General features: G+C 42.7%; 14 protein-coding genes across 14 annotated transcripts; 2 read left to right on the top strand and 12 right to left on the bottom strand.

The window, feature by feature from the left end:
* Positions 1-1576: 1576 nt before the first annotated feature.
* Positions 1577-2271, top strand: RhiXN_12054 (uncharacterized protein; the record flags this gene model as incomplete). The annotated part of the gene is made up of 2 exons (XM_043331869.1): positions 1577-2200; positions 2257-2271. The coding sequence occupies 2 exons, from the start codon at positions 1577-1579 to the stop codon at positions 2269-2271; spliced, it is 639 nt and encodes a 212-aa protein (XP_043186630.1).
* Positions 2272-2403: 132 nt separating this feature from the next.
* RhiXN_12053 (Vegetative incompatibility protein HET-E-1) lies at positions 2404-3261 on the top strand (the record flags this gene model as incomplete). The annotated part of the gene is made up of 1 exon (XM_043331868.1): positions 2404-3261. One exon carries the CDS (start codon positions 2404-2406, stop codon positions 3259-3261), a length of 858 nt encoding a protein of 285 aa, XP_043186629.1.
* A 211-nt stretch (positions 3262-3472) lies between these two features.
* On the bottom strand, positions 3473-5151 carry RhiXN_12052 (uncharacterized protein; the record flags this gene model as incomplete). Its single annotated transcript, XM_043331867.1, has 5 exons — positions 3473-3920; positions 3974-4158; positions 4212-4569; positions 4620-4900; positions 4960-5151. 5 exons carry the CDS (start codon positions 5149-5151, stop codon positions 3473-3475), a joined length of 1464 nt encoding a protein of 487 aa, XP_043186628.1.
* A 2614-nt stretch (positions 5152-7765) lies between these two features.
* On the bottom strand, positions 7766-9973 carry RhiXN_12051 (Transposon Ty3-G Gag-Pol polyprotein; the record flags this gene model as incomplete). Its single annotated transcript, XM_043331866.1, has 4 exons — positions 7766-8662; positions 8913-9198; positions 9243-9509; positions 9660-9973. The coding sequence occupies 4 exons, from the start codon at positions 9971-9973 to the stop codon at positions 7766-7768; spliced, it is 1764 nt and encodes a 587-aa protein (XP_043186627.1).
* A 302-nt stretch (positions 9974-10275) lies between these two features.
* RhiXN_12050 (Transposon Tf2-1 polyprotein) lies at positions 10276-10962 on the bottom strand (the record flags this gene model as incomplete). Its single annotated transcript, XM_043331865.1, has 1 exon — positions 10276-10962. One exon carries the CDS (start codon positions 10960-10962, stop codon positions 10276-10278), a length of 687 nt encoding a protein of 228 aa, XP_043186626.1.
* Positions 10963-12939: 1977 nt separating this feature from the next.
* On the bottom strand, positions 12940-13299 carry RhiXN_12049 (uncharacterized protein; the record flags this gene model as incomplete). The annotated part of the gene is made up of 1 exon (XM_043331864.1): positions 12940-13299. One exon carries the CDS (start codon positions 13297-13299, stop codon positions 12940-12942), a length of 360 nt encoding a protein of 119 aa, XP_043186625.1.
* A 1044-nt stretch (positions 13300-14343) lies between these two features.
* RhiXN_12048 (Retrotransposon gag protein) lies at positions 14344-15204 on the bottom strand (the record flags this gene model as incomplete). Its single annotated transcript, XM_043331863.1, has 2 exons — positions 14344-14654; positions 14718-15204. 2 exons carry the CDS (start codon positions 15202-15204, stop codon positions 14344-14346), a joined length of 798 nt encoding a protein of 265 aa, XP_043186624.1.
* Positions 15205-16320: 1116 nt separating this feature from the next.
* On the bottom strand, positions 16321-18141 carry RhiXN_12047 (Retrotransposable element Tf2 protein; the record flags this gene model as incomplete). The annotated part of the gene is made up of 2 exons (XM_043331862.1): positions 16321-16719; positions 16753-18141. 2 exons carry the CDS (start codon positions 18139-18141, stop codon positions 16321-16323), a joined length of 1788 nt encoding a protein of 595 aa, XP_043186623.1.
* A 631-nt stretch (positions 18142-18772) lies between these two features.
* On the bottom strand, positions 18773-19039 carry RhiXN_12046 (Retrotransposable element Tf2 protein; the record flags this gene model as incomplete). The annotated part of the gene is made up of 2 exons (XM_043331861.1): positions 18773-18972; positions 19021-19039. 2 exons carry the CDS (start codon positions 19037-19039, stop codon positions 18773-18775), a joined length of 219 nt encoding a protein of 72 aa, XP_043186622.1.
* A 1554-nt stretch (positions 19040-20593) lies between these two features.
* RhiXN_12045 (Retrotransposable element Tf2 protein) lies at positions 20594-21226 on the bottom strand (the record flags this gene model as incomplete). The annotated part of the gene is made up of 1 exon (XM_043331860.1): positions 20594-21226. The coding sequence occupies one exon, from the start codon at positions 21224-21226 to the stop codon at positions 20594-20596; it is 633 nt and encodes a 210-aa protein (XP_043186621.1).
* Positions 21227-21522: 296 nt separating this feature from the next.
* Positions 21523-21978, bottom strand: RhiXN_12044 (Retrotransposon-derived protein PEG10; the record flags this gene model as incomplete). Its single annotated transcript, XM_043331859.1, has 1 exon — positions 21523-21978. One exon carries the CDS (start codon positions 21976-21978, stop codon positions 21523-21525), a length of 456 nt encoding a protein of 151 aa, XP_043186620.1.
* Positions 21979-22053: 75 nt separating this feature from the next.
* On the bottom strand, positions 22054-22542 carry RhiXN_12043 (uncharacterized protein; the record flags this gene model as incomplete). The annotated part of the gene is made up of 1 exon (XM_043331858.1): positions 22054-22542. The coding sequence occupies one exon, from the start codon at positions 22540-22542 to the stop codon at positions 22054-22056; it is 489 nt and encodes a 162-aa protein (XP_043186619.1).
* Positions 22543-24579: 2037 nt separating this feature from the next.
* On the bottom strand, positions 24580-25284 carry RhiXN_12042 (Retrovirus-related Pol polyprotein from transposon TNT 1-94; the record flags this gene model as incomplete). Its single annotated transcript, XM_043331857.1, has 1 exon — positions 24580-25284. One exon carries the CDS (start codon positions 25282-25284, stop codon positions 24580-24582), a length of 705 nt encoding a protein of 234 aa, XP_043186618.1.
* Positions 25285-25329: 45 nt separating this feature from the next.
* RhiXN_12041 (Retrovirus-related Pol polyprotein from transposon TNT 1-94) lies at positions 25330-27134 on the bottom strand (the record flags this gene model as incomplete). The annotated part of the gene is made up of 4 exons (XM_043331856.1): positions 25330-26498; positions 26567-26775; positions 26842-26932; positions 26981-27134. 4 exons carry the CDS (start codon positions 27132-27134, stop codon positions 25330-25332), a joined length of 1623 nt encoding a protein of 540 aa, XP_043186617.1.
* Between the last annotated feature and the right edge of the window lie 36 nt (positions 27135-27170).

Below are 27170 nucleotides of genomic sequence, written 5' to 3'. Positions count from 1 at the left end.
GTGAGAAAACAGCATATATGCAAAAGGCATCGCATATTAAGGGCATTCCTGAGCTTTGTAGGTTTTGTAAAGGTCACTATTGGATAGAGGGACCTTGAAAACCTTAGTTTGCATCTTTATCTCATTTATTTACGGTGAGATTACTAGTGTAATTAAAATAAGTACAGATTAAAGAAGAAATGTCATATCCATAACATAACCCCTCCAGATATGGGTTATGACATTGAAATCAAGCTGCTCACCTATACCCAGTATATATACATATATATGTGTATATGTATTGCCTATAGGGGATGTAGGGATGACTAATGCCTCTACATCAATGATGCACAACATATTGTCCCAACAACACAACTTCATATTACCATTTATGGTAACTCACCTTCCTAATTAGGAAAGAGACATAACTTGAAGAAGACTTTCAAGACAAATAGAGACTAAGCAACCTAGACTTACCAAAAATGGCAATCCCCTTTCCAAATTAGGAAAGAAGATGAAATGGATGGATGACTAAGCTTAGTCAGCTGAACTCTGATGAGTCAGCAACCAGATCACATGATCAACTCATTGATAACAAATCAAGTATGACTAAGCATGATGACAAATGCTTAGTCAGCAACCAGGTCACATGATCAACTCATGAATGACAAATCAACTATGACCAAGCATAATGACAAATGCTTAGTCATCAAGTACTACCTGCACTGCCACAATCACTTGATGATGGCTGTGCTTGATCTCCGGGTAAAACCGGGCCGGATTGGGGAATAGGATTACCATATATGGAAATTGGATGAGTCATACTTATATTGTGGCTGTGCATGCCAAGAGTATGAGTCATACTTAAGCGGTGTTCCACGTGATCATGTGCTAAAAATAGAACCAACTCCGCCAAGACCTCACCTCACTGGTGTATTTCTTGGCATCTGATTGGCTAATCAAGCACTGCCACATGGTTCTTTGACTCATACTGCTTCTTGAGGCTGTGCTACGGCTCCAAGAGGCTGTGCTCCTATTTGAAATATGTATATAGACCCAAGTGATGCCCAGGTATGTATAGGGGTGGAACAAGCTGCTTAGAAAGCCAGCTTGTTTTCCCTTGTCTTACAACCTATAGGGACAAGCAGGTGTTGCTACACCTCAAAAAGAGCAACTGCATGATTTATTTGAAATTCAACTATCAACAACTGTCAACAAAGGATCTCCACTGATCCTTCTATCTGATTAGTGATAAGAAGTACTGTCAGAGTCTTCTCATCACTAGGACCCTAGGTGTCCACTGCTTTACTTGCAAATAGCTAAAGACTTCCTCTGTGGGTTGCGCTATTTTGCCTCTTGATAACTAAGACTTCTTGTCTTCTACTTGCAAATAGCTAAAGACTTCCTTTGTGGGTTGCGCTATTTTGCTTCTTACTAACTGAGACTTCTTCTTCTTGCAAATAGCTAAAGACTTCCTTTGTGGGTTGCGCTATTTGGCTTCTTACTGACTAAGATAGGTATATCTTGGAACTTGCAAGTAATAGAGACTATTATAGTGCTCTATCTGACCTTTTGCAACAATATGGGATTTCATAAGATGCAACCTAGGCGTGTATTTGGGACTTTGCCCCAATTGGATAACCCTGAACATGATCATGTCATGGAGCTGACATCTCCTATGCAAGGCATGGAACAGGGACATCAGGAAGGAGTAGGAATTACCCCTTCTAAACAGGCTGACCAACCGGATATGGAATCATTTCAACTTGCCACAGCTAGGATCCTAGACCCTAGGCATGAGAATCCAGGGAATAACACACCCTTGGAGGACCCTGCCACCAGGGAAAAGGACACCCCTTTGGTAAATGAGGCAACCAGGAATAAGACAGTGAAGGATTTTATTGAAGACTTCTTTGCCAAATTCCCTGAGGAAACTCAACCACAAAAAACTGAGGCAAACAGGAAATGGATTACTAATGACCACCTTACAAGTACCCAAAAGGTCTATGGATTCTTAATGGAACTAGTAATGGGAGTCAAAAGGTTGGAGAAACATATTGACAACCATCTAAAGATGGAACAGGAAATGCTGGATCAAGGTATTTCTCAGGAAGTGATTGATCAATTGGATAAAATACTTCCCTTGTCTTCCCTCTGGGAGGCCAAGAACAACAGTGAATCCAATTCCAATAAATCAGGGTCTACTGAAATCCAATGTGAGGTGTGTGGGAGAACAAACTACTCTACTGAAGAACATAGGAAATCACGTGACCCTAGGGCAAAGGGCAATAAAGGGTCTGACAAGCGGAAAGATAAGGGTCCTGGCAACCCAGGGTATAAAGGAAGGCATCCCATGCCTGGGAAGTCATCTCAAACCACCACTGGCACCACTACTTTCTTATCCATCCCCATTACTAAGACATCATGCCTGCCATCAGAACAGAGACCAGGATCTCCAAGGCCACTGGAGATGCCACCTCTTACCACCTTGACAGATCCAGTGAGCACAGGACCGAGTTCCCTTGGTCCCAGGACAACCTGGATCAATGGGCACCCCCAGATCCATCCATGGGCTGGGACATGGGGAATGATCAACCCCCTATCACCAACATCTATGACTGGCATAAGGTCATCACAAGATGTGACTCCTTCCAACAATCCAAGGCTTATGCCAAACTACTTGATCCCTCAGCAACCCTTGATTACATACCAATGGGTCAACAATGGAAATGCTACTGGATTGGAAGAACCCTACGCTGTCCAATCAGGGGATACCTCCGCTGGGTTGGCAGTGAGCCACCAAAACAACCCAAACTAATGCAAAGTACCAAGTTCTTTGTGTGTAGAGGTAATGTGGGTGCCTCTGTGGAGGATGTAGTAAGGGCCCCAGTGCTAAAGCACACAAGGAAGTTGGCAGAGTGGCATCTAGACATTGAGGAAATTGATCCTGAATGGTGGATACCAATCTCAACAGTAAGGGAATGGCTGGCTGCAGAAATTGAAAACTGGAAAAACAAACTGCCATCAGGCTTAGGTGGCTATGTGGACAACCTCACTCCTGAGGATGTCTATTACATGATCCTAGAACGCGAAATGAGCATAGAGGATCTACATGACTGGCTCAAACAATGGGCCATGCAAGCAGCTCAGAATGATCTGAGCAGAAGTATATCTAACTTAGCAATCCATGAACTAAGTGATGAAGGTGGACATGAGCCTGACCTTGAAAGTAACAAGGCCATGAACAAATGGAATCCCTTGGATTATGCTGATGGAATGTGATGAAATATGTAACATTCCATTAGTTACCTTACATTCTTCTCTTCTTCCTTTTCTTCCAATGTTTGATCCTTCTTAGTAACCATGTGTCTTATCTGATCTTCCAAGAATCATTTTATCTCTAAGTGCCAAATGGAGGAAGAGAAAGGATGCTTTTATTAAGACAGGAACCAGAACAGACAAGACAAGGAAAGACAAGACAAAGAGGAACTATCTAATACAGCTTATCACCAATATACACAAAGGTACAATTGGTGTCAATCCAATTCTTGCCATCAACTGTGGCATAACTACAATCAGCAAATACAGAAGGCTTAGAATTGGAACATATAACAGTAGAACGCCCCCATTGACAATGGCGCTCTGATCTGTAACTAGTGCAGAAGTTGAAGTCTTCCTGCACCCACATCTTCAAAGGAACCTTGGACCAATCCATATCATCCAGCACTGCATACTGAACCATAGGATGGTCACTAAACTCATCAGAGTTGAGGTTCTGCCTGAACCTAATATGGTGCCCCCAAGAACAAGCCAGGGCTGACTTCCCTGTTTCTGAGGGCCCCCACAAAACAAGGATCTTACCACAATCAGATTCAGGGTCACGTTCCAATATATTGGAAGTAACCCACTCCTGAACACCAGGTGGCAAGTTGACTGTAGCCCTGGTAACAACTTGTCAACATTCTCTTCTATCATGAAAAAGAAGAGGACTTACTTCTTAAGGGCCTTGGGTTCACATACACCCTGAGGAAGGGCACCCTTGTCCCTGTAGAAGTAACCAGTGAAAGCCTTGAGGTTGTTATACCCCATGGCCATATCACAAGGTTGGCGCTCCTTTAAGCAACCAAAAAATCCCTCAGCATCCTCTGCCTCCATGGCATAGGCAAAATCTTCATTACGCTGTAATAAGAGAACCATCAGCTGAGAACCTCTTTCCATAACCAGGGACTTACATTGGTCTTAGCCTTCAACCCTGCAGGGCACTGGCCTAATAAGAACTCCTCTGTAAGGGTCCCATATCTTGCCTCCCAGGCATCTGCCTCCTTCTTGAGATACTCATAGGCTGATAAAGGGGCAAACCTTCCCTTATCATCCCTAAGTACAAGAAGACGCTCATGAGGGCGCACTCCCTTATACTTCCATAGGTTCAGGGCCTCTGATGAGATGAGGGTCCTGGCCCAAACAATAACATGGCAATGCCAATCAGGCTGCCATTCACCTTCCCTCAGGTCATGGGACTCAGTGACTCCCATGGCATACTCCAAAAGGGAATTTTCCCCACTCCTCAGAGTAAGAAGATGATCTACAAGACTTGAATAATCTTCAGTAAAAGTAAAAACATCCTGGGTATAACTACTTACTCTTTTATAACCTCATGGCAAGAGGTTTCCCTTGTCTCCTCACTCTTGACATAACAAGCATAAGTGAGAAGATAACACTTCCCCTTACAACGGAAGCGCCTTCCTTCTTGGGGAAGAACCCCAATGTCCTCCTGCCCTTCAGGGGCTGCAGGAACAATAGATTCCCTTGACTCCAATGGAGCCATGGATGGGACAATGGAGCTTCCTCCATTTTCTAAGTCTTCCCTGTTGCTGGGCACTGCTAACCAATGCCTGGACAAGGGGGGAAGCACGCAGGATATCTGTGACTTTACAGTTATCTTTTAGTAAAAGGATTTTGCTAGCAAACAAGACCACTTACTCCTTCTTCTTGGGAGTCCAGATCCAACCTTCTTTTGAGAGTCCTGGGAGTGAGCTGTGACAGAGGCAGCTCTTGACTCTGCCACACAGTAGATGCAATCTGGGAAACATAGGGGGTGGCATCCAACAGCCCTGAAGGCTGTGAATCCAAGACTGTGGAGGGAGTGGCGCTGGCAGTTGGGCATTGAGACATGTTGATGACTTATCCCACCTGCCACTGCCCTCTTCTTTATACCATGGGGGCCAAGAGACTGAGTCAGAGGGAAATGACTTACTATACCAATCCTTTCTGAACAATAAAATGGCACCATACAGTAACCAAGCAACCATGAAATATGTTGCTAACCAGGAACTTCCAGAAGACTTGAGAAGTTGCTTTACAAAGACTGTAGTGTGGGAACTTTCCCACAGGAAGAAAACAACATTCCAACAAGGATCACATGACCAAGAACAAGTCAGGTGACCTCAGAACAACTCATTGCACAATTGTACTTAGGAGAACTTGACACCTAATAAGATATCTATCCAGATATCTTTTCTAATGGCACAAGTTCATGTCCCCTAAACTATGTGCAAAAGGGGGGGCAATGTCATGACCCACTCCATTCTGTCCATGAGTCCTGACCTTGTCAAGCCTCCAACACACTCATGTTGCACACCAACATGACTGCAAGCACGCATATACTCGCACATATGCACTCAGAACCTCCAGGTTCCCATATATAAGAGACTTATGGTTGACATGGCTGGACTTAGTGATATTCTCTAAGTCCAGGTCACATGACCTCCCCCCCTCCAGTCCTTTATCAAATACTATACTAAACTACTACGGATTTGAGGTGGGGGGGGATGACATAATCTCTTCTATAATAATATATTATTCAGACCTTGCCCACGGGCTCCCTTAACATTGGCCTGCGGCTAGGGGGGCGGGGGGAGTGCAACGTCCCCCAGCAACTTATATTATTAATATATCACTGTGCATCATATATACTATATATATCTTTGACAGTGGATATATATGGTAATAACCCCTCCAGATATGGGTTATGACATACCCAGTACTGGTTGGAACCTTGCTAGAGGCTATATGCACTGAGGGACCTTGCAGGTTAGGTTCAGTGAGCTTAAGAGGCTAAGAAAGCAAAATAAGACACTCTAAACTGGGTAAGAAGATCTATTGGATCTTCAAATTCACAAAAGAGGTAAAAAGGGATGAAAATGGGGATGCATTCAAAGGGTCTCCCTCACAGGCTTTATATACCCCAGAGGGAGAACAAATAACAATATACATGATGTGCAAAACAGGAAGTTACATGAGAGGTACAGTCTGAGCTATCTAATACATAAAGACCAATTAGTTCTAATAAGTCCTAGTGAGATAGACCCAAAGCTATTCAAAGAATGTTCTAGAGCACATATGACTAAATCACATTGGTGTGAATGCTTATAATAGCCTTGAGGCAAGGTGGGATCTCATAGAAAGAGTTAGAAACTTAAATGGTTAGTTTCTACATAAATATGGGTCAGAATCAGACAATTCCTTTGTGAGAAGTGAGAAGCCAGTGCCTCCAACCTATTGGTATTTGTTTGCATAGTAATATGCCTTTTTCCTGCCAAGATATTGGAGTTGGCATGCCTTGCCAACCTTTGGCACTTTTTTGCAATTACTAAGCACCAGTGCTTCCATGCTTACTTGCACTTGTTCTATGCTCTGTGAGTACTGTTCCTGCAAATAAATGTATGATACAAAGAATACTATAAATTATAGAAATAATAGTATGACCATTTTGCATACCACATGTGTATATATGCAAGTGCAATGAGGAAATAAAGCATAAAATGTCTTGTAGCACTGCCAGTTTCCAAACATAGTGATGTGCATGCCCATATTTGAATAGAGCAAGTGTAATTACCCTAGTTTGCACTATTCACCATTGGCAACTAGGGGCACATATGTCTGAATTATCCATTCCATAACAATGCCTTACAGTGTCTTGTTGCTGTAGTTAGATATTTAGTTGTTGTAGGATAGCATGTCACTGCCTTAAGCAGTTTTCCCATAGTACCCCATGGCTACAAGTGCCTGCACCCTTGGTGTCCCATTCAGACATTTAGGACAGTCCCACTCAGGACATGGAGCAGCAAGCCCAGAGCACCTTTGGCATTGAGTGACCAGCATCTAAGTTATGTCAGCCCTCTAGGATTAACATCCTCCTGAGGAGTTGTATGCAAGTTCCAAGTGGTCCAAAATTCAAATTCAAGTATATAATCAAACATTGGATCATCTATGCCCATAGTTGTGATGTAGCTGCAGTTATCTTGACTATGATATAGGGCCTGCCTGTCACAACTCAGCTTGGACCTATGGTACAAGAGGGCTTAAAGTCCATGGCCCTATCACCAATGGACTATCAGACAAGGAAGAGGGGCAACAAAGGCCCAAAGGGTATGGTTAGGGTAGAGGGCTATGAAGGCCTGGGTTATGATTTATAAGTGATGTGCACTAATGGCCAAATAAGGGCCTGGGCAAAGGGGATAGGTGAGAGTGGGGATAAATTGACAAAGAGGTCAAGTCTTGTTGTTCTAGCAGCAACTTGACCTGGTTTAAATACATGAAGCAAGCCACATCAAAAACAACAGTAACAAATAGTGAGTCATTTACAATTTCACATCCTATATCAAACATGTCATGTGATTTTGATGAGTCATAAATATATACCAAAAAAGGAAACTGTTCCGGAAAAAAGATAGGAAATTATAAAAAATCATGTCATGCCAATGAAGGTCATGACATTACTCCCTCTTCAAGCTCCAACTGCACCAGGGTGTTCCTTATAGCAATCTTCCATTGCTTCTTTAGCATTAGCCACATTATTGACTGGCTCCCATGAGTTACTTCCTTCATTGTATCCTTGCCATTTGACCAAATACCAAAGTTTCCTTGACTTGCCACATCCTTTCTGTTTACTATCTAGGATCTTCTCTACTTTGTACTCCTCTTTGCCTTCTTCTGTAATGATAGGTGCAGGTTGAGGAGGATCAGGGTGGAATTTAGTAAGGAGATTGATATGGAACACTAGGTGTATGCACATGGTATGGGGTAATTGTAATTTATACACATGTGATCCAATCTTTTCTACTGCCAAGTATGGGCCTAGTTTCTTGTGACTGAGTTTGATTGAGGGTCTATCTGTGGATATGTTTTGATGACTCAGCCAAACTTTATCTCCTACTTGAATTTCTTCCTCCTTTTTATGCCTTTGGTCATAGAAGTATTTCATCTTTTCCTGTGACAGGGATAATGCTGCTTTGACTTCATCATATCCTCTTTCCAGGAACTCTGCATGTTTGTCCGCATTGGGTACCACTTCCTCTGATTTTTGACCAATGGAAAATCTTGGATTAAACCCATAACATATTTGAAATGGGGATTTTCCAGTATGGGTTTGCCTCAGGTTATTTAGGGCAAATTCTGCTAGAGGTAACAAGGAAACCCAATCTGATTGATGGTGGTTCCCAAACATGCAAATGAAGATTTTGGCCTCTCTTTGTATGCGTTCTGTTTGTCCATCTATTTGTGGATGATAGGCTGTAGAAAATGTGGGTTTGATATCCAGCCTTTTATACAGATGACAAATGAACTTGGCATTGAAAGTTGGACCTCTGTCCAAGACCGTGCTTCTTGGTAAACTATGGAGATTCTGCACATAGTTGATAAATAAGTTGGCAATATTGATAGCAGATGCTGTGGACTGTGTGTGTCCTTGACATAGTCACATGAACAGTACAAGTGGTTGCATGCTGGCCCAAGCCCAAATTTGAGGGGTAGCAGGTGTAATCATGGGTTGTCAGCAGAGGGATGATAGGGCTCTATGGCTTAGTGGTCAAGCTGGTTCAACTCTGGCTAGTTCTATTTTCCTCTGTTTATGACAGTGTGGGGATGAAATGAACCATTTTTGAAAATTGGTCAATGACTGTGAGAATAGCATGAAATCCTTCCAAGATTGGTAATCCAACTATTGTGTTGTAGGCTATGTCTTCCCAAGGTTTTTCAGGGATTTGCAATGGTTTTAATAGGCCTACAGGTACTTGATTGGTTGGTTTGGATTGAATGCAAGTTTTGCAGTGGTTGACATAGGCATTGACAAATTCTTTCATAGATGGCCAATAGTAATTTCTTGATACCAGTTCTAATGTTCTAGCTTGTCCTGGGTGTCCTGCAGCTAGTGTGTTGTGTCTGGATTCTAGTATTAAATTCCTAATGGTTATGTCTTTTGGTACAAATATTTTTCTTGAAACCAAAGTAATCCTTTTTTCAATTCCCAATCCAGGATCTTTTCCTTGCTCTGGAGCTTTTGTAAAATTTCTTTCAGGCAACTATCCTCATAGATTGACTTGCCAATGAGGTCATTGATTTCCTGATCTGGGGTGATAGATGCAATAAAAAGGTCTGGTTTCAGGAGAACCTGGTTCTCTACCCCCCCTTCAAGGGGTACTAAGTTGTAGTGCCTGGAAAGAATATTGGCTTTTTTGTTTTGAGCTCCTGGCCTATAAATGATCTGGAAGTGATAATTCACTATAAAGTTTGCCCATCAAATTTGATGTTTATTCAAGGATTGTGATGTAGAGAAGTATTCCAAGTTCTTATGATCTGTTAAAACCTGGACTGGCAACTGCAACCCTCCCAATAAACAGCACCATTCTTTAAATGCCCTGATGACTGCAAGTATCTCTTTATCAAAAATGTTGTAATTCTTCTCAGCCAGAGATAGAGACTTTGACAAACAAGCTACTGGGGCTAGCTTCCCTTCAGTATTGTGTTGGGATGGTATAGCTCCTGTGGCATAATCCAATGCATTGCATTCCACATAAAATTGCTTTGTGGTGTCCAGTTGTAGGAGCAATGGTGCCAATGTTAGACATTTATTAAGTCCATCAAAAGCCTGTTGTTCCGCAAGTTCCCATTTCCACGGGTTATCTTTCTTCAAGAGATTGTACAAGGGTTGTGCCATATTGCCAAAGTTAGGGATGAACTGCCTATAAAATTCACAAAGCCTGGGAATTCCTGAATGTTCTTGACATTTTTGAGGGTAGACCAGTTCATTGCATCTGTGACCTTGGATTGGTTGACCTCAATACCAAATTCAGATATGACAAAACCTAAATAATCAATTTTCATGACATGGAAATGACATTTCTTGATGTTGCAGAAAAGATTGTTATCTTGAAGTCTTTTGAGAACTTCTTGAACATGAGCTTCATTATCTGTCTCATTTAGGGAGAAAACCAAAATGTTGTCCAGGTAGATAATGACCTAAACATCCAGGAGATCCTGGAATATCTCATTCATCATATCCTGAAAAGCAGCTGGTGCATTTGTCAAACCAAAAGGCATGACCAAGTACTCAAATAACCCATATTTTGTCTTGAAAGTGGTTTTCCACCCATTGCCTTCTTTAATCCTTACTAAGTTATACCTGGCCTTGAGATCAAATTTATTAAAGATCTTAGCGTCTTGTAATTTTTTGATAAGGTTTTGAGGTAACAGTAAAGGGTAGATGTTTTTCTTGGTCATACTATTTAGGCACCAATAATCTACACACATTTGTAATTTCCCATTCTTCATTTTGACAAATAGAATGGGAGAGGCCATAGGGAACTTGGAGGGTTGAATCAATCCTGCCTTAAGCTGCTTCTCAATAGTTTCTCTAAGCTCTGCATCTTCCCTTGGGCCTAGACTATATATGGGGCCATGTTGGGGTTTTGCATCTGGGAGCAATTCAATGGCAATTTCATATGGACAATGTGGCAGTAGTTTGGACAACTCTTCTTCCAAAAAGACTTTAGAAAATTCTTGGTAAGGGACTGGTATTTCCTTCACTGCTTTAAGTTCCAAGACAGTGGGCATGGTCAGACAGTTGTTGGAGCAGTATAGGGAGTTAAAAACAAGTGTATGCTTTTCCCATGAAATTTGGGGGTTGTGCTTTTTTAACCATGACATTCCTAATACCAACTGATGAATGCCAATATTAGAAATGTGGCATTTGAGTTCTTCAGTGTGGTTGCCAATGGTACATTTGAAACAAGTCAAATGAGTGATTTGGCCAGAGTCAATTTCTTGGCCATCAATAACACATAGTTTCTTAGGAATTTGATGTGGATACATGGGAAGTCAATGGGTTTCTACCAAAAGGGGGTGAATGAAGCAGGATGTTGCTCCAGAGTCAATCATGGATTTCCCTTGGAAGGGTTTAGCTGAGAAGCTAGATTTTTGAGTTTTGGGAGTTTCACATGGATTTGCTGAAAACAATGCATATATTTGAGATGAGTTACATAATGAGAGAATTTCAAGATCATCATTTTCATAGTGCAAATCTGCTAACATACAGCCAAGCGCCTTACTCCTTAATTGGCCTTGGCTTTCTCTTTTGCCAACTCTTCCTTGTTGGAGATTGTTATAGAGTAGGGTTTTATGACTATGTAATTATATACAGAATATAGTAAAGTTATTAATAGATCAGTTATCTATGGATATAAAAGGCAATAGACTAGCTATATAAGGGTAGATTAGGTTAGTAATCAGGGTGATCCCTACACTTAACAAGTAATCAAGCAATTACTGCAGATGCAGGTGGTTGGTTATGCTTATACCTATATTATGAAAGTTAGTATTGAGTCTTAGTTACCTACTACAATTTATCTGGATTTGTTAGTAATTTATTTGACTGAGATCGCACTCAGTTAAGGTGTATATGCCGCTCTCAAGGCCTTAAACTCTCCCAACTGACTTACTCAAGAGGTTCAGGGTTGCCCTAGAGCCTTTCCTAGCTACCCAGTATCTGTTGGGACCTTGCTAGAGGCTATATGCGCCGAGATACCTTACAGGTTAAGTTCAGTGAGCTTAAGAGGCTAAGAAAGCGAAATAAGACACTCTAAACTAAGTAAAGAAGATCTAATAGATCTTCAAGTTCACACAAGGGTTAAGAATGGGATGAAAAGAAGGTTGTATTCAAAGGGTCTCCCTCAGGGGTTTATATACCCCAGAGGGAGAACAAATAACTATATACATGATGTACAAAAGAGGAAGTTACATGAGAGGTACAGTCTGAGCTATTTGATACATAAAGACCAATTAGTCCCAATAAGTCCTAGTGAGATAGACCCAAGACTATTTATAGAATGTTCTAGAGCATACATGACTAAATTACATTAGTGTGAATGCTAAAAATAACCTTGAGGCAAGGTAGGATCTCATAGAAAAAGCTAGAAACTTAAATGGTTAGTATCTCCATCAATTTGGCTCAGAATCAGACGATTCCTTTTTGGGAACTGAGATGCCGGAGCCTTCGACCTATTGGTATTTGTCCGCATAGTAATATGCCTATTTCCCGCCGAGATATCGGCGTCGGCGCGCCCCGCCGACCTTTGGCGCTTATTTGCAATTACAAAGCGCCGGCGCTTGCATGCTTACTTGCACTTGTTCTATGGTCTGTAAGTACCGTTCCTACATATAAATGTATAATACAAAAAATACTATAAATCATGAAAATAATAGCATAATCATTCCGCATGATTAGATGTGTATATATGCAAGCGCAATGAGGAAATAAAGTATAAAAGGTCTTGTAGCACCGTCAGTTTCCAAATATAGTAATGCCTATGCCCATATTTGGATAGAGCAAGTATGATTACTACAGTTCGCACTATTCACTATTGGCAATTAAGGGCGCATATGTCTAAATTAGTCATTCCATAACAGAGATTACTTCAATCCAATTCTCTTCCCTGAGCCTTTCCCACAACTATTTGACATTAGCCACATGTCCAGACATGGGCTTTGAAGGGCAGTTCTGCACAAAATGACCCTTGCCACCACACACATGACATACTATGCCTGCAAATCCCTTGCCGTCTAAATCCATGGGGCCTGGACCTTTGGAATTTGAGACCAGAACCAGGACAGGGGCAATGATTGGTTTTACAGGGCGGCTGCAGCAGGGCATTTGTCCTTTTTCAAAAATGGGAAAGGGATTAGAGTGTCTTTAGATTCCCCATTCCACCTTATGTTGGGCATGTTGCCAGTAGTTGTATGAACAATAGAAGTAATAGTGCCTTTCTTGGTGCAGCAAGTAGTGGGGTCAATCATATAAACATCATCCCCAACATTGAGACAAGTGGAAGTGGAAGTGGAAGTGGAAGTTGAGACAACATTGGGGGATGGGCAAGCTGCAGAAGATGGAATTGATGGATTAGAAAGGTGCAATGATTCAATATGATTTTTGATCTCCTCTGCCCTATCATAAACTTGTTGGGTGGTGGATTGGCACCATTGGAACATAGTTGACAACATGATATCCTTAATTTCTTTTGAGACTGTTGTAATATTTGTCATGTAATGTCTCTGTTATAACCCCCTTACATATACCACTGGATTTGGACAATTTTTCTAATGTTTTTACTATTTTTACGGACTTGATTTGTCATAACCCATATCTAGAAAGGTTATTACCATATATATCCACTGTCAAAGATATATATAGTACATGTGATGCACAGTGATATATGAGTAATATATGTTGCTGGGGGATGTTGCACTCCCCCCACCCCCCTAGCTGCAGGCCAATGTTAATGCCTGCAGGCAAGGTCTGAATAATATATTATGATAGAAGATATTATGTCATCCCCCCCCCACCTCAGATCCATAGTAGTTTAGTATAGTATTTGATGAAGGACTGGAGGGGGGGAGGTCATGTGACCCTGGTGGACTGTCAGTCTCTAAGTCATGAGCGCTTAGAGTAATGACAGTTGTGACTGCATATATGTGAGTATATGCGGCCTTCTAAAGACTGTGGAATATCCTATTTGTAGGTGGCTTGGTCAGGAGACATGCCAGCAAAGGCATGGGTCATGACATGATATCTCATGTTTTTTGATCACATGATCTTGGCACTCACCATGCCAAGTTGCCACGCCAAGATGCCATGCCAAGGGCGCTTAGGAGAAATCCGCGCTTCTGTGCAGCCCACAGCACGCTTCTCTTTTCACATTTAGGCTTCTATTCACACATGCACAGACCACATGTATTTTGTGTCTTTGTCTATATATACAAGCTGGAAAATTACTTGGAGACCCAAGTTGATTTTACCTTGTCTCCCATCATAGACAGGTTCCAGCAGCCTAGCTAAGTAGCTAGGATCTCAGTAGTATATTGCTTACCCCCCTCAGTAGTCTCACCACACCTCCCAGGCCTAAGACCCCATCATCAACAGTAGTTAGTAGTAGGGTGCCTTAAGCGCTAGTAGTTATAGTAGTTAGCCTTAGATAGTTGACTCCATTGTTTACATACAGCCTTAAGCGCCCATCCACCAGCAAGTAGCCCACCTTACAGTGTGGTTACAACAGTCTCATTGCTGTAACCCAAAGAAATGGAATACTGTTGGAACTCTTGAGTATATTCCTGGACAGAAGATTTTTGTTGCAGGTTGTTCCATTTTTGGCAGTACTTCTCATTGCAATTGGTGTCCACATAATGTTTGGTGAACTTGGCCCAGAACACATCAATGTCTTCCAAAAGGGGGACTGCTTCTCCCCTGAATACCTTCCTTTCCTTGTAGGGTCCAACCCAGTCTTCTGCTGCACCCTCAAAGTATGAAGTTACCCACAGTACCTTTTCTTTGTGGGAGTGGTTCACCCCTTTTACCCTAATTTATGCTTGGCAGGCAATGATAAAGCTAAGGGCGTCATCTTTTTTGCCACCAAATTTATTTGGTTTGGCAAATTTGAGATCAGAAGGAGACAAAGATGGGGAAATATTGGAAGAAGTGGGAGCAGGTGGGGGAGGAACAAGAGCAGTAGGGCAAAGGGTGGAATTGTGGACTAGCTGGTCTTGCACAGCTTGAATGGAAGCAGCAGCTCCTTGAATTTGATTTGAATAAAATTGGTGCCATTTCTTGGCATGTTCCCAATGCTCTTCTAGTTCTCCTCTCAATAATGCAATTTGGTCATGTTGGCTTTCATAAGCCCCTTGCAATTGAGAGAACTCCTTTTTTAAAACCATCATATTTTGTGCAACCATATCAAATAGTTTGTGATAAGACATGTAATCAAAGGACATGGGAGAATATACATGAGGCAGTGCAGCCACAGGAGCAGGAGTATGGGTACAAAAAGAGGGTACAGACCAACCAGATTGTACTTGGGGCATGATCAGACTAGTCCTGCCCATTGCACCCAAACCAGGCATTGTTGTGCAATACTGCCCAAAACTCATAGTCCCAGTAGTAGTGAATTTGCCCCCTTCCATCTTGGGTGGTGTCTTGAATGAATGTATGTAAATTGTCTAGCTCTATCTCTTTTTCAACCAATAGTTGATCTTTTTCCTTGATACATCTTTCTTGCTCTTCAATTGTGAGAGCTAGATTGCAGTTATGAGATTCAAGGATGGCAATGAGATTCCTCTGTTCTTGATGATCTGCCTTGTAGATATGATTGAGGTGTTTGGCAAATGACTTATGACTTTTTATAAGGGCAATATTCTGGATTAGCCCTGGTTCTTCAATTTGCGCAATATATTCTTCAAGGTTGTTGATTTGACCCACTAATATGTGATTGATGTTGTTGAGGGTCTTTTCAAGGTAGAGATATTGGGTTACAATGGAATATGGCCAAAAAATGGCAAAAATGATGAGATCTAGGAAATTGAACACTAGAATGTGTTCCCAATATAAATTGGTACTCAGTCAGACAGAACAACAGGTTTATAGTGCTAGCTACTAACTGTTTGCTTTCTGTTGTACACCACTGTAAGGTGGGTACACACAAGTGGCAGGTGCTTGGGGCCATAACTAATACAAGGCAACACTGGCTAATGGGCTAGGCTATACTGCAGTGTCTACAATGCATGGGGCATTCTACTACTAACTACTAATGATGGGGCCTTAGGCCTGGGACGTTTGGTGAGTGAGATAAGCGGGGTGAGCAGTGTGACTTCTGATAACTCCAGCTACTTAGCTGGACTACTGGACCTGTCTGTATTGAAAGACAAGGTAAAATCAACTTGGGGTCTCCAAGCAATTGCCCTGCTATATATATAGACAAAGATGTAATCCACATGTGGTCTGTGTGTGTGAGAAAGGAAGTAACTATGTGAAAAGAGAAGTGTGCTGTGGGCTGTGCAGAAGCATGGATTTTTCTTAAGCGCCCTTGGCACAGCATCTTGGCGCGGCATCTTGGCATAATAAGCGCCAGGATCACATGATTGAAAAGAGAAAGATAATTAGTCTGTAAAAAATACTAAAATTTACAGAAAAATTGTGCAGTTCCAATGGTGTAGTTTACAAGGGTGTAACATTGCCCCCCCTTATAGGCTCTTGGCAGAGTCACAAGCCTTCTTGAGTCTAGCCTGGTTGAAGCACTTGATGTCATCTTGGCTATGTTCCAAAAGTTCCTCTGGCTCCCAGGAACTGTCTTCAGGGCTGTAACCCTTCCACTTTATTAAGTAAAACCACTTGCCCCATTGTCTTTTGGAGTCTAAGATTTTTTCTACTTTGTACTCTTCTTCTCCCTCTATTGTTTCAGGGGGAGGTTGATCTGGAAGTGGTTGACTTGGGGATTTGTGGAGTTTTGACAAGAGCCCTACATAGAAGACATTGTGGATTTTTAGGCTTTCTAGGAGTTTAAGGCAGTAAGCATGGCTAGAGATCCTCTCAATGACTTCAAAGGGGCCTAATCTCTTGGGGTCTAGCTTGTTTGAGTTTGACTATATTTCTATGTTTTTAGCATCCAGCCATACTTTCTTGCCTATGTTGAATTCTGGGATTACTCCTTTGGTCCCTGCCATCCTTGCCTTTGTCATCCTAAGTGCTGATTCCACTTCTTTCCATTCTTGTGCCAGGGTGTCTGCTATCTGGTTGGCTTCCAGGACATTTGCTGGGACATTGGATGGGTTCATTACTGGGTTCCTTCCATAAACCAATTCAAAAAGGGTTTTTCCTGTGGCTGTATGCCTGGTGTTATTGTATGCATATTCTGCCAGTGGTAACCACATGGCCCAATCTGAGTGGTCTGCAGCAACATAAGAATGCAAGTAGAACTCAATGAACCAATTAACCCTTTCCATTTGTCCATCAGATCCCAGATGGTAGGCAGAAGAGAACAAGGGCTTGATTCCAAGTTGCTGGTAGAGTGCTCTCAAGAACTTTCCTGTGAAGGTAAATCCTTGATCTGGGATGGTTTTGACCAGTAACCTGTGAAGCTTCCACACATGGGTGACAAATAAGTCTGCAAGGCCTTTTGCAGTGACTTTCTTGGAGGTGGGGATAAAGTGACCAAACTTGGAGAATGAATCAATCACTACCAGAATTGCATCATGGCCCTGGGATTTTGGGAACCCTGTGATGAAGTTGTAGGAGATGGTGTGAAAAGGGAATGGTGGGACTTCTAAGGGTTTCAAGGCAATTACTGGAGCATGTGGGCAACAATTGGTTTGGCATATTGGGCAGCATTCAACCCATTCCTTGGCCGTGGATTTCATTCCTGGCCACCAGTAATTATGGCTTAGGAGTTCCAGAGTACACTGTTGACCTGGATGTCCAGCCAGGGGAGAGTTGTGGAATTCCCTCAGTAATTGTTCCTTGATGGTTTCTGAATCTGGTGCTACCAATTTCCCTTGGTACCATAGAAGGTCCTCTACCCAATTGTAGTCCTTATAGGCTTTTTGGATGGAGGGGGGAGCGTTGTCTATGTCTTTGGTGAGGAATTGGATGATTGGTTCAAGGGATGGGTCTTCCCTTAACTTGGTGTGTATTTCCGTGACTATTTCAAGCTCTTCCTGGGTTGTGTTGGCAATGACTTCTTGTGGAATCATAACCTCTGGATCTTGGGGTGTGTCTGTGTAGTCTGACCTTCTTGATAGGGCATCTGGTTTCCCTGACTTTTTTCCCAGGCAATAGTGAATTTCAAAGTTAAAATTGCTTAGGAATATTTGCCAACAAGCATGTCTGCAGTTAAAGGTCCTTGCCTGCATCCAATATTCAATATTCCTGTGATCTGTGAAGACCTGAATGGGTTTATCTGTTGACTCTAGGAATATCCACCATTCCTCCAGGGCCTTGATGATTGCCAGGAGTTCCTTGTTGTGGGTGTCATAGTTGGCTTTGGTGCTGGAGAAGGATTTGGACATATAGGCTATTGGGTGCAGCCTGTTATCCAGTCCCCTTTGGCTAAGTATGGCTCCCATGCCGCATGACCTTCAGTGGCATGACATGAATCTTTACTATTTTCTATCTTTTTTCTGAGACAGTTTCCTTTTTTGGTATATATTTATGACTCATCAAAATCACATGACATATTTGATATATGATGTGAAATTGTAAATGACTCATTATTTAGTATTGTTGTTTCTGATGTGGCTTGTCTCATGTATATAAACCAGGTCAAGTTGCTGCTAGAACAGCAAGACTTGACCTCTTTGTCAATTCTACCCCATCTCTCACCTACCCTTTGCCCAAGCCCCTAGTTGGCTATAAGTGCACCTTACTTAATCATCACCTCCCAGGCCTTAGTAGCCCTCTACCCTTATCATACCCCTTGGGCCCTTGTCACCCTTCTATTTGTTTCATAGTCCATTGGTGATAGGGCCATGGACTTTAAGCCTCCTTGCACCATAGGTCCAAGCTGAGTTGTGACACCATGGCTACTCCCAAAGCATCTGTCTCTAAGTAGTAGGGGAGTTCAGGGTTGGAATGGATCAACACCAGACTTTTGGTAATGAGAGCCTTTAATTCTTGGAATGCTTCCTCTTCTGAATTACCTCATGTCCATGGGATTTCCTTTTTTGTGAGGTTGTGCAGGGGACATGCCACAGTGCTGAAGTTGGGAATGAATTGGCATAGGTAGTTGACAAAGCCCAAGAAGGCCTGGACCTGCTTGACTGTTTTGGGTATGGGCCAGGATGTGACTGCTTTGATCTTCTTCTGATCCATTGAAAAACCAGCAGGGGATATGACAATGCCTAGGTAGTTGATGGTTGTGACATGGAAGTAACACTTGGACAACTTACAGAACAGCTGGTTCTTCATGTCCTAGACGTCTAGAAGGATGTTGAGGGTGCAGGTGCTTGTGGCTGTGTGGAATGCAAGTGAGAAACTGCTTTAAGGCAGCAAGTAACTACCCTATAACATCAAAGCTACTAACTACGGTGACCAAGTGCTATAAGGCATTGGCAAGCTATGTAAATACAGTGACAACAATGCATAAGGCGCTATGGGCAATGTAACTACTGAGTGACTTAGTGGAACCCAGGCTTAAGGCCCTGTGTACAATGTAGAGTGCAACAAGAGGTAATCAACCTGGGTGTTACCATGGTTGGTTGGCCTTGTTATATATTACAGAGGTAGTCTAATTGCAAATACATCATATCAAATACCTAATCCAATAAGAACCCTGCTCTGCAGTTGGCCTTACTCATGTATACGTGTCACTGATGTGTCATGATGATGTCATAGGTGGAGGTGGCTATGTGTGATGAGTAAGCGCAGGTGGGGACATGGCTTGGCGCTTAGTGTATCATATAAGCACCAAAGTCATATGATCAAAAATCTAGTCTGTTTTGCCTTTGTTTAAATCCAAGAAATTGGGAATAAATTCCCTGGTATAGAGTGTGTCTACAACACTTCATTAATTGTGACAGGACTTCCCTGACATGGGTAGGGTGGTCCTTGGGGTCTTCTGAGAAGATCAGTATGTTGTCCAGATAGATAACCACTGTGACATCAATCAAGTCCCTAAATAGATTGTTCATAAAGTGCTGAAAAGCTGCAGGTGCTGTTGTAACCGCACTGTAAGGTGGGCTACTTGCTAGTGAGTGGGCGCTTGTGGCTGTACTACTACAATCACTGCTTATGTAATCTACTATGAAGGCTATACTACTACTGCTTAAGGCGGTCTACTACTAACTACTTTCAACAATGGGGCCTTAGGCCTGGAGATGTGATGAGTCAATATACAGGGGTGAGCTTCTGAGTCACTAAGGGGCCAGCTACTTAGCTGGCTGGATAACTCCTCTAGTGAATAAGAGACAAGGTAAAATTGACTTGGGGTCTCCAAGCAATTTTCCTGCTGTATATATACAAGAAAGCTATTTACATGTGGTCTGTGCATGTGTGAATAGAAGCCTACATGTGAAAAGAGAAGCGTGCTGTGGGCTGCACAGAAGCGCGGATTTCTCCTAAGCGCCCTTGGCAAGGCATCTTGGCGTGGCATCTTGGCATAATGAGCGCCAAGATCACATGATTGGAAAACAATAGATATTGAGTCTGTAAAAAATAGTAAAAATAATAGAAGAATGAGGTGATTCCAATGGTATATGTTAGGAGGTTGTAACAGGTGCATTGGTCAGACCAAAAGGCATTACTAGGTATTCAAAGAGCCCATATTTGGTTCTGAAGGCAGTTTTCCACTTGTCACCTTCCTTGATCCAAACATTGTTATAACCCCATTGTAAATCCAGTTTGGTGAATATTTTGGCATTGCATAATTTAGCCATTAGATCATCTTGTTATGGAAGTGGGGAAACATTCTTGTGGGTGACCTCATTCAGCTTCCTGTAGTCAACTACCAGTCTAAGGGAACCATCAGCCTTTTTTTACAAGCATGACAGGGGCGCTGGCAGGGGAGGTACTAGGGCAGATTTTGCCTGTTGCCAATTCCTCATCAATAAGCTGTTTGAGTGCCTTGGATTCTGCATCTGTCATCCCGTAAATTGGTCTAGGGGAGAGTTTGGCTTTGGGGACAAGGTCAATAGCTATGACATACTCCCTATGTGGAGGGAGTGCCTTGAACTCCTCTTCCCCAAAAACCTTGGCAAATTTGTGGTACTGACTAGGGAGGTCTGCCAGAGGATTGGGGTCTGCTTCTTCCTTGGAGGCAATTTGAGCTTGTTCAGGGAATGTAAGTAGTCCCTGTTGCCAATCAATGAGGGGGGATTCTGTTGTGAGCCAGGTCATGCCTAATATAGCTGGGGTGTTGCCAATGGGACAAACAAGAAAGGGAATGGAATGGGAGTGGCCATTGGCTGAGACTGCAAGTTGAACCTGGTGCCAAGTGCAACCAGTCTGGGATAGGGTACCATCTAACATCCTCACTACTTGTGGATTTTTGAGTAGGGTTTTTTGCATTTTGAATTTTTCAACAATGGAGGGGGAAATGAAGTTTGAGGTTGCTCCAGAGTCTATGAGAGTTTTAATTTCTGCCAAGTAGTCATGCATTTGTAGGTCAATGTAAAGAAGTGGTTTTTTATTGGAATCCAAAGCCACAGATACAAATTCAATACAAGTTACATCAGGCACATCTATTTTTGGGCTCAAGGTTTTGGCAGCTTTCCTTGGCCCTACTCTTTTCTCAACTCTTCCTTGGCAATTTTTGCCACCTCCTTGATTGTAGCTTTCCAGCTGTTAGGGCACTGCTTGATGCAATGCCCTTTTTGACCACATTTGACACAGAGGCCTGCTGCACAACAACAGTCCCTCTCCTTGGGTGTGACATAATTGGGGTCCTCCAATAGTTAGACCCTGTGAGTGGTGGTAGTGGTGGAGGTGGTTGTGGTGACCAGTGCCTTGGATGCCTGCTTCTTTGGGCGGTTTTCCTTGTTTTTGCAGCAGGTGTTATCAATTTTAATGGAAGCTGCAAAAATGGCTTCAAGGTCATCTGGAACATTGTCCTTGGTTGACAGGAGCTCCTTAACCTTCCAGTGAAGGCCCCTTGTAAACTGCGCAATATATGCCTCCTTGTTCCAGTCAAGCTCTGCAATGAGGCTGCAGAAATCAGTGACATATTCTGCTGTTGAGGCAGTCTGGGTGAGGGTGGCTATTTCTTGCATGGTGGCTTGTTTAGCATCAGGATTGGCAAAGGCCTCCTTGAACCAGGATGAAAGGGCTGGAATGGTAGTCAGGGCACTCCCTTCTCCCTTGATGATATTATTGATTAAGGGGAGGGCCCAGTCAGCAGCCTTATCCTCCATGTGGTAGAGAATCCATACCACCATTTGTTTGTCCTCATCAAACTGATCTTGGTGCAGGGCTCCCCATAGTAGCATTCAATCAAGCCACTGTGTGGCCTTGCACCCCCTAGTGTCTCCTGTATAGGGGTTGGGGAGCTTCATCTTGGGATGTTTTACATTGGAGCCTGAGTCAAAGGGGGTGAGGGACCTCAGATCCCTAGGCATTCTGCAAGGCTCCTTCTTGGCTTGTTGTGGCTTTTCTTCCTCTTCTGAGTCAGGCCCTGTGCCCCTTGATGAGCAGAAGGGGGCCTTGAGCCCAGGCCTAACTGTGCCTGGAGTGTGGGTTTGGTCTTCTGGTCTTCCTGGAGGGGTGATAGGCTCAGTCAATGGGCCAGGCTGGGCTTGTCCTGTTCCCTGGTCCTTGTTGCCAAGCAAGTTGGTGGTTTCCTTGCATATGGCCCTGAGCTCAGTGAGCTGTTGGCCTTGGTGTTTGATTTGGTCCTGCAAGGACCCAACTGTGGTTGTGAGGGCTGTGATAGCCTTGAGGAGAGCAGTAATGGTCAGCTCTAGTTCCAACCCTGACATGTTTGGCAGAGTGGGAGATGGGCTGCAAGAGGGTGATTGGGAGTGGGCTGCCACTGAGCAATGACTGGAATGGCTGGAAGGGCAGGAGTATGGGTGAAGGATGCCAGAGGGGGTGCATGTCATGAGCCTTACCTCCTGACATGATTATGTGTTGACTGTCACTTCCTTCCTCCCCCCAGTGTATTTGTCTGGGGAACTCATCTGTATCCATCTCATCTGTTTGCATAGTTCCTATCTTCTGTTATGGATGGATATGACATTCCTTTTATAATCTGTACTTATTTTATTAATTACCTCAGTAATCCTACAGTAAATAAATGAGATTAAGATGCAAACTAGGGTTTTCAAGGTCCCTCTATCCAATTGCAACCTTTGAAAAACCAATAGACTGCAGGAATACCCTTAATATGCGATATCTTTAGCATAAATGCTGTTTTCTCACTCATTTAAATATATAAATTTGGCTGAGTGGATAAACAGTAACAAGTAATATTTCTCCTGTTTGTGGTATTTATTACTCAAGATTGTCCTAGACGTCTGTAAGGACGTCAAGGGTGCAGGCGCTTGTGGCTGTGAGACTAATACAAATGTACTGCTTAAGGCGGCAAGTTCTACCCTACAACGTCTAACTACTAAACTACAATGACCAAGGCCTGAGGGGCAATGGCTGGCTACATATGTACAGTGGAGTTGACACTTAAGGCATTGTAGGTACTAAGTGATCTGGCTGTAAGGCCTCATACAGTTGGGGGATGCAACAAGAGGTAATCAACCTGGGTGTTACCATGGTTGGTTGGCCTCCTTATATATTACAGAGGTAAACTAACTACAAATACAATATATGCAATACCATAACCAATAAGAACCCTGTTCTGCAGTCAGCCTTACTCATGCATACGTATCACTGATATGTCATAATGACATCATTAGTGGAGGTGGCTATGTATGCTGATTAAGCGCAGATGGGGATGTGGCTTGGCGCTTAGCGTATGATATAAGCGCCAAAGTCACATGATTGAAAGAGTAGTCCAATTGTCTTTGTTTAAAATCAAGAAAATGGGAATAAATTCCCTGGTATCAAGTGTGTCTACAACAAAGATTCTATCTTGTGGCTACACACAGATATATTCAGGGTCCCCCCTGTTGCATAGGCAAGTGCTCCAGCGCTGATGCATTAAATGCACCTTTTCTCCATTGCCTGGGAGTCCCAAACTGCTAAATCGCTTGCTCCTAGGTGCGCCTATTTGTGCGCTCCAGAACGCTGGGTCAAACTCCCAAAATGAACAACATTTGGCAGAGTTATGCCCCATTTACTGTAAGTACCCAATACAGCAGTATCCTACCTTTGGGACTGTTTACTCCAAGGATGAAACACTTAGCCTTGGGACATCTAAGGACCCACACAGGTAAATATTGCCTTGGGGCAAATATTAGGAACTGTTATTTGTTTACTATGTACCAAAGTATTGGCTCCCTCAAGTGTTTCAGTTGCCACATGTACCTCCTGTACCCCCTCTTGATATCAATCATGTATATACTTGTTTGTGCACCTTCTCAGGGTATAAAAGGACCCTGTGAAGACGCTTCTAATATATCCTACTTTTATCCTACTTTTACTCTTATATAGTGACATATACACACAAGCCTTTAACAGCTTATCTGCACATTTACTCTAGTGATTGAATCACTGTAAATAGCATAAGAGGTTATTTGGCACACTAAGTTTTAAATGATATAAAATCTAAACAATAGTTATCTCAGTTTGACTGTAGAATAGTGAACTATGTGCATATATCTACCACAACAATAGTTATCTACATGGTGGTAAGCACATTTGATAGAATGATATAGAAAGATAAAACATACCTCAGTTTGACTGTAGAATAGTGAACTGAGGTACTCAAGAGCCAATACCAAAACCTTTATAGAAAGTATACATCCAAACATCAGTAAATACATTTGTAAGGATTATATACTATAGACTGGGATACTGATTCTTCAACACACCCACTCTGGATTACAGTGAGAAAAGAGAGTCTAGGACATGCCTAAATTGGCAACAAAGCCTGGGAACTTGACACGTCCAAGCGGCTTTGTAAGGATGTCAGCTACTTGGCAATTGGTTGGAATGTACTCAAGATTAATTTTCTGTAGCTTGACCATCTCCTGCAGAAAGTGATGCTTGATGCAAATATGCTTGGTGTTCTGGTGATTCACTGGGTTTTTTGCCAGTGCTACACTCAATTGGTTATTGGTAAGTAAAGTAGTTGGTCCCTTGGGAAGGAAATTGAATTCAGATAAAAATTGACAGAGCCAAATTAGCTCTTGAGTTGCGCTTGCAGCTGCAACATATTTGGCCTCAGTGCTTGATAGAGAAATTGTTGGCTGTTTTTGAGAAGACCATGCTACACATCCCCCGGCCATCATAAAAGCCCAGCCCATAGTTGATTGGCTTGTATTTGGATCACCTGCGTAATTGGCATCAACGTAACCAATAAGTGTGGATCCAGCGGACTGCCTGTAAACTATGCTGATGTCCTTTGTGCCTTGTAGGTATTGCAAGGATCTCTTGAACCCATTCCAGTGGTCTTGACCCAGATTTGCTGAACGTTGGGCTAAAAGACCAGTTGAAAAAGCAATATCCAGATGGGTCTGCACCATTGCATACATGAGCAAGCCAATACCCTGTTGATAGAGAATCTGGTCAATGGTTGGCAAGTCCAATTTGGGTAAGTTTGGCATTTTGGCCATTGGCGTCTTGCTTGGCTTACAGTTGCTCATCTTGAATCAACTCAGGATTTCTTTGATATATTGGCCCTGCAATATCTTGAGAGTACCAGCGTCTTGGTCTTGATCAATCTTAACGCCAACAAACACCTTGGGCTTGCCAAGATCACGTGATTGAAAAAGTGAAGGTAACAAGTCTGTAAAAAAAGTAAAAATATTAGGAAAATTAGGCAAATCCAATGGTATAAATAAGGAGGTTGTAACATTCTTGCTGGTAGGTCTTCCAACTTTCTTTCCCATGCCATGCTTCTCAATCAAATCAAGCTCCTTGGTCATAGAGGCCAACCACATGGGACCGTCTGGCCAGGACATTGCTTTGGCAAATGTTTTGGGAGGTGCTGGTAGGGCTGCATTAAGTGCTTCAAGTATTGCATTTGTGTTGGCTAACCAGGCATATTCAGCACCCACATTTGCCCTGTACCATACAGGAGGGCACCTTGATTGGCTTGATTGTCTGACTGATACAGGCTTGGGGGCATTGTCCTTCTTATTGTCTGCCTTGTCCTTGTTGTTGGTTTTTACCTCAGCCTTTGACTTGTTGTTGCCTTCTTCTTTGGGTAAGGGGTTTTCCCCACAGCTTTCAAGTACCACATGCTGACAAATGCCTCCGCCTTCATCAAAAACAACATCTTGGGAGGTGATTAGCTTTCCAGACTCTCTATGTAGAAGTGTGTGTGCCTTTTGATTTGATGTGAATCCAATGTAAGTGCATTTAATTGATTGATCTTGAAGCTTTGTCCATTGCTTATCAGGTACCTGTACCCAGGCGGTGCATCCAAACCTTTGTAGTTGTGCTATGTTGTGCATTTGTCCTGAGAACATCTCTTTGGGAGTTTGGCCATTGAGGAACACCTTGGGGGTTACATTCCATAAGTAGGCTGCATAGACAATTGCAAAGCCCCAGTACTTGTCAGGTAAGTTTGCGTCAGCACGCATACATTGCTGAAAGTTATTCATGGTTTCAATTCCTTGTTCAGCAATGCCATTACTCTCCAATGAGTCAGCTTTGGTCTTTTGGTGCTCAATCCCTTTGCTGTGCATCCATTCTTCAAAGGTTTTGGCGCAGTGTTTGCCTCCACCATCAGTACGTAGTGCCTTGATCTTCTTCCCTGTAAGATTTTTGACTGACGCCTTAAGATCTTCAAAGTTTTTTTGTACTTGTTCTTGGACTTGAGTAAGTGAATGAACATCTTGTGTGACTTGTTGTTGATTGTTACTGCAAAATATCTTATGCCACCAATCCCTTCAACTACAACAGGACCATGTAGGTTGCTATGGAGGAGTTCAAGGACTTTGGAGGAGCAGGATTCAGAGGGGGAGAACAGAGAACGGGTTTGCTTGCCCTCTAGACACAGCTTGCATGGTGTGTGCAGCAGGGTACGTGATCCAATGATCTCCATCCCCTTGACTGCACCCTTCTTGGCCCTATCTAGCACGTATTTGTAGCTGATGTGACCCAGTTGGTGATGCCAGGTCTCAAGATCCACTCAAGCAATATGCCCAGCTGCATACACAACAAATTCTTTTGCTTTGATGTTGTCCCAATTGTTGGTACTGTTGGGCTCAACAATGGCTGTATGTGCCATCACTTTGGTATGTTTCACTGTTCATTCAACTTTGTAAAGCTGGTTGCTTAGTTCTTTAGCAAAACCAATCTCTTGCCCATGTCCTTGATTGCTGATCAGGATTGCGCCAAACACCTTGCAGAAGAGCACATTGGTGCCACCATTTGTGAGCTCCTTGACGGACATGAGGTTTGCGTTCAACTTGGGTACATGTAGCATGGATTTCATGACTGCTTGCATGATCATACCATGACGGTTCTTTAGTGCAACATGGAC

The sequence above is a fragment of the Rhizoctonia solani genome, chromosome 15 (genome assembly GCF_016906535.1).
Source record: "Rhizoctonia solani chromosome 15, complete sequence".
Taxonomy (NCBI): Eukaryota; Fungi; Basidiomycota; class Agaricomycetes; order Cantharellales; family Ceratobasidiaceae; genus Rhizoctonia; species Rhizoctonia solani.
Note: the sequence above shows the minus strand (reverse complement) of the source record. Positions and strands in the feature narration are given on the sequence as shown.